At 45.3% G+C, this 5,907-nt stretch overlaps 1 protein-coding gene across 1 annotated transcript in view; it reads left to right on the forward strand.

The window, feature by feature from the left end:
- The window catches only part of Pdpk1 (3-phosphoinositide dependent protein kinase 1), a 63,650-nt gene extending 58,103 nt beyond the window's left edge, over positions 1–5,547 (forward strand). The window contains exon 14 of the mRNA XM_028760827.1: positions 148–5,547. Within this exon, the coding sequence (XP_028616660.1) occupies positions 148–264 (117 nt within the window). The 3' untranslated portion in view covers positions 265–5,547. The remainder of the gene's footprint in view (positions 1–147) is intronic.
- Positions 5,548–5,907: the final 360 nt, after the last annotated feature.

The raw sequence follows: 5,907 nt of genomic DNA on the forward strand, positions 1-5,907 counted from the left end.
CCCACATACTTAATTAAGTTCTGCACTTGTAGAATGAAGAAGCTCACTGTGCCCACAGGCTTTAAAAAGGTGCTGGCAACATCGACAGCATAACAGGCTGGGTGGGGACGGGACTCCCTGAAGGACATCAGATGCTCTGTTTTGCAGCCTAACAGGACGTATTACCTGATGGATCCAAGCGGGAATGCTCACAAGTGGTGCAGAAAGATCCAGGAGGTTTGGAGGCAGCAGTACCAGAGCAATCCAGATGCTGCTGTGCAGTGACGCGGCCTGCGGCCGGGCTGCCTATCGCTGCCAGGATACCTGCCCCAGCGCGGCTCGGCCGCCACCCAGGACACTTCCAGACCACCTGCCAGCCATCTCGAGGAGAACATAGATGGCAGAAACCTTGCAGCTTTTTTATTTAAAAGAAAAGAAGAAAAAAGAACCCAACCACACAAAGAACAAAACAAATCGCCAACAAACAGGAATTCAGGGTCGCTTTGCTTGCTCTCTGTGCTCTGTGGTGGCTTCCTTGCACTGCTGTGGCCATGGAGACCCAGCTCCTTGCACGGTAGTCCAGCTTCTGCCCAGACCAGTGGCCAGATTTGGCATCACCAGCCCCTCCTAGCACCCACAGGAACTGCATGTCTGCCTCTGCCCTTCCCCGCCTGATACACACAGCTCCTGCTGTGACTGAGGGACTGGGTGTATCTGGCCTACCCCAGTTGTTGCAGAATCCTTCACCAGGAGCCCCTTCACTCCTCTCCTGGGGTAGTCACCAGCTTGCTGTGGGGACAAGGCTGTTAGCTTGTGTATGCTCTCCCTTCCTTGAATCCCTCGTATGGCCCTAGAAATTTGGTCAGGTGTGTTTCTGGTGACATTATTTCTGTGGTTCCTGCCTTACAGTAGGCAGGTTATACGGTGAGAAGAATGAAGGCTGTTGTAGTTACAGGTGCCCTTACTGGGCTCTGCTCTAGCGTTCCACTTCCTAGAAGTTTATCCGGTGAACTAGACACCAAGCCAAGCACCTGTCCAGGAGGGTTGCTGTTATATCAGCACCTAGGTAATACCAACTAGATTATTATCAGATACAGAATTCTGTCCTGAACCTGGACAAGGCTGGAGGTACTATGGAGAATCCAGCCTGGGCTCCTGCTTCCATGTAGAGAAGTGGGGCAGCAGGCCCTCTTGGGAGTTTCTGCACAGGTTTAAGTGTGTAGACCACATGCCCTATGAGGCAGGCACTGAGAAAACCCTAAGGTGTGCCCCATTATCCCTCCTAGCCTCACCTGGGATGCAGTAGGTAAACACTTCTCAGCTAGCTCCATTTTTACAACTCTGTTGAAAATCTAAAAGCCTTCCCATGTTGCCTGGTCACCTACTCCCATAAAGTGTGGGCCTTGCCTGGAAAGAATGTTATCACTGTCTTGCTCACAGGAACAGCCCTCTTAATCTGAGCCTGCCTATGCTGACATATCCAGTATTGGGAAACTTCTTTGATGCTAAACTGACAGTGCTTTGTTCTATAATACAGATGGCTTGGGGTATTTTGGCATTTCTTGCAGAGTGCTTCTGAGGGACTTGGCTGTGCCTCTCTTTGACTTAAGATGTCCCTGAGACTTGGTCCTTGGTGTCTAGTGGTTAAAAGTAGGATCTCCCGTCATAGTCTGCTCACAGCAACACCTCAGACTCCCATGTCCCAAAGTTAGCAACAATTTTGCCATTTCTATTAACTTTCACAAAGGCACCTCTAAATATCCATAACAGAAGTTACCCCAGTTCTGTCTGCAGTGACCACCTGTGGTCCAGGCCATCTAAACTGAGAGGGGAAGATTCTATTCTCAAACCTTTAACAATAAGAGTGATTCTTTTAAGCTGGGGTGGAGTGTAGATGAAAAGCCAGCCATCATGCTGTGGCAGGGGTGCTGGATGGGTACAGAGATTTTATTTAGACTCAGCTAAATTGTGTGATAAGAGCTTCAGGTGTCCAAGGAGCAGGACCTCACTTGCCCGTATAACCCAGGGAGCAGGTACTGTCTAGTATGCTATCAGCCTGAGAGTGAAAGTGGGCATTCTTTTCTCTTGGTTTTTGAAGAGCCTGTGTTAGCTAAGTACACTTGGCTATTTCCTCCTTGGGGTCCTGTTCCTGCTTACACCTTGTGGCTATTTAGCCCTCAGAGTGCCCTGTATCCTCCATTTGTACACGTAAGAGTGGCTTCCTGCCTGTCACACCTGCCCTGCATTCAGACACAGGGAAAGGCATCTCTGAGGGCACTTAACTACAGGGACCAGAGGACTGAGGCTTGGCTTGATTAGACCACATGACTGGCTGTATATGGGAGAGTCCTTTGTTGCTTCCTTCCCTGGAGAGCAACACTACCTCCTGGACTTTACCAAGCACCACCCTAACCTCCAAATTTAGGGTTCAGCTGAGCTAGTAGTGGGTGGCCACCATGACTGCCCTATGCTACAACAGCCAAGCTCTTCCCAGGTCACCTTTGTCCTTACTGCCCCCTTTTTCTTGATTTTTTTTTTCTTTAACGAACCATGCACATTCTTTTCTTTCCTTGGCTTAAATCACTTCATTTTTTCCAGTCCTCCGTAGAGCTGTCACCCTGTATGCAGGTGCCTTACTTTGTAGGACAGGATGTGGGTGTCAGTTTGTACAACAGTGTGTGTGTGTGTGTGTGTGTGTGTGTGTGTGTGTGTGTGTGTAACAGTGACAGTAAATGTAAATGCAGGATGTATGTAAGGAGAGGAAGAGATGCCCTAGTAGTACCTCTAGAAATCATGTGTCCAAGAATGGCAAGGATGGAAAGAAAGTTGAAGGATGTTCTCTGGCTTCTCCTACCTAGGTACAGTGGACTGTATCTCACAGCCCACTGCGCCCTGACTTCTCTCGGCATCACGGATGAAACTTAGCTTGGATGAGTCATTCCCACCTGTTTTTCTGTGCTCCAGCTGGGCAGTGGGCTCCCCGTGTAGAGCTGAGTCTCTCCACTCCAGGGAGTGGCATCATGGCTCAGCTGTCATCCTGAGCTAAAACCCATAGATGCAGTAAAAACCACTTTGAGAAAGATGGCTTGTGTTAGGCTGAAACTGATAGAAACTGTACCTGCTGCAGCCCTCTTTGGGCCACCCTAGTGTTTGTGATTCATGCTTGAAGTAACCTTGCAGACAGTTGTGTGGCACAGACTTCCAGTGCCAGCAAGGGGGCCGTAATTGTGTGCTTTCTTTAAAGAAGTTTATGTTTTCTGAAAGCAAAAGAATAAAGGAAGGCCCGTCATTCAGAGACCACTGTGAGCGTTTTGATGTAGATCCTGTTCTCCCATACTTTTTTTTGTTCCAGGGCTGGGAATTGAATTATGAGGTTCAGGAGTGCTAAGCAAGTGCTCTACCACTGATAAGCAGTCCTTGTTTGCTTTTTAAACCAAACTGGGAACACATACATTTATCATTCTATATCCAGCTTTTTCACTTGACATTTTCTCTTAAGCATTTCTCCATGCCATGAGTAGTTCTTCAAAAGCATGTTTCTGATAATTGTGGATTCAAATGGTTGTAAATTTATAAGTTATCCAATTGTTTCCTTGTTGTAAAACATTCGGATGGTTTTTGTGTTTGCTTTGTGTTTTGTTTTTGCTATTTAAATAATGCTGTGGTCAATATACTTATAAGTCTTTGATTTTTATTCTGATTTTACCCCTTCCTCACATACCTGAAGTGGTATTTTTGGGTAAAAGAGTTTGTTCATTTCACAGCTATTCTTCCTTGGTCTGATGTTTAGAGGCTCTGCGTTCCAGTTACAAACCTTCCTTGTGTCCTACAGATTTTGAATACATCAATTCTTGCTAAGCTGTGTGTTCCCAAGAAAGTTTGACTATGACTGCTTTGTTTTAATGCTAAAATGTCATTACTGCAGATTCCTTTGTGACAGGTTTTTTTCCAAAAGCCAGTTTCTTCATTCTCATTGCAAGAATCTGCTCCTGCATGTTACTTCTTTTCATCTCTGCTGCTAAGGCTTCCAAGTGCTCCGTGAGGTTTTCAGAATCTTGTACTTTGTGTCCACGATGGTACTGAATCTGCTTCTACACAGTCAGCAGAGATAAAGTGTTGAACTGACCTTGCCACATGCCTAATGGGTAATTCATAATTAAGTTTATAGACTCAGAAATGCATTTGGGCCATTTGGGAATCATTAGCAAAGAAGAATAACAGCTCTTCTTGGAAAAGAAGCCACACAGATGATTGGGTTTTACCAAAAGTACAGTTGTGAATGTTCTTGTTCCACACCTCAGGTCTTGGTTCAGGACAGCACAGTGGCCAGGCTTTTTCATTGCCAAGGATGGGTATCCCAGCTGATGCTTATGTAAACCTCCTTGTGTGCTGCAGTGCTGCAGATAGCTATAGTGCCCATCCAAATTGGATAGTATCTTTGTATGTGTTGGGTGGTGCCTGCTGGTTCAATTTGGAAACATGCAACAGAGATTTTCTGGGCACCATACTCAGTGTTACTTGACTGTCAGAGCTTAGGGCTGGAGATGTGCAGAAATCAGTTTCCTGCCCTTCTCTGCCTCAAGACTTCTCCCCACTGTTCTATAGACCCAGGGTGTTCTTAGCTGATTCTTGCGTGGCCACAGCAACTCTGAGTATGGTGAAGATGCGGCCATACACTTTTTCCATTTGCTTTAATGCAAAACCCAACATAAACTGATGGTGATGCCAGTGGGTGTAGCACTTCTTGGGTAGAACATATGACAAGGGCAGGGACCACTCTCAAAACCTCTGAAGATAACTGGCTTCTGGCCTCACACTTCAGGGTATTAAGTCAGAGTGTGGAAAAGTGGCCTACGAAGGAAGCTGTTTCTGTCAAAAGCACTTTTGCAGTGGTGAGCAAATGAATTAGCCAATATAAGTACCTGAAATTTCCCTGTAATTCATTTCTTCCATTTGAAGAATCCAAACTGTACAGAAGTTTTTACAAATGGCAAAACTTCCCCTCCCCATGTAGTCCACCCTAGTTTAATCATCTGGGTTAATGACTGCAAATGGGTCACTGTGCAGGTGAAAGCCTCCATTATGACCATAGTGTGATTGGACATGCACAAATTAAACACTGTTACAGTATTTAGAGCTGCTGCGGCTGTTCCATAGCCACGTACAGTAGGATGAATCAATAGTCTATTGCTGTCATTCAGGTTGGTGGCAGTCAGTTAGAACATGTGTAATATTCTCTACCTGGTCTGTAGCTGTAACTGTGATGTACAGGCAAAGGAAAAATTAAAAATACTTATGAAAACAGATAATGCAATGATACTAGGATATACACTTTTGTATTTTTATTCTTATATAAGGTTATTTGCTGGCTATTGTCGGCCTCTAGTTCAGTCTGTGTTATTTAAATTCTAATATATGAATTATTTGGATTGAATTCATGTTTGGGGCCACGTTGTTGTATGTATTGATGTACAGCCTTGAATGTGAATAATTATTGTAAACTATATTTTACAACTTTTTTCCTGGCTTTATTATATAAATTTTCTATTTGGTCATGGTTTAATCATATAATTTAATGAAACAATTTTTCTTTTTTTTTTTTTTTCAAATATATGTGCTTTAGATGTAATTACCGGATGATGGATTTCCCTCGTATGCTCGGTAGTCTTGTAATAAAAGCATGTAGAGTGTACACTTTCTTCTGTCCTGTATCCTCTTTGGGTAGGGGCGGAGCTTGAGCCGAGGATGCCCATGTGAGAACCCGATGCTTGCTCTGCCGGAAGCGGTAATCTCCGGCCCGCTTTTCGAACCGGAACTTCCGCCTTGCACATGAGCCCTGGGCGGGCACTTTATTGGGGCGTACCTATGGGCGGGACAACTCGGGGGACTGTATTAAAGAACGAACGCTTCCGGCGACGGGGCGCTGTG

This window comes from Grammomys surdaster, unplaced genomic scaffold (assembly GCF_004785775.1).
Source record: "Grammomys surdaster isolate TR1022 unplaced genomic scaffold, NIH_TR_1.0 126612, whole genome shotgun sequence".
NCBI lineage: Eukaryota > Metazoa > Chordata > Mammalia > Rodentia > Muridae > Grammomys > Grammomys surdaster.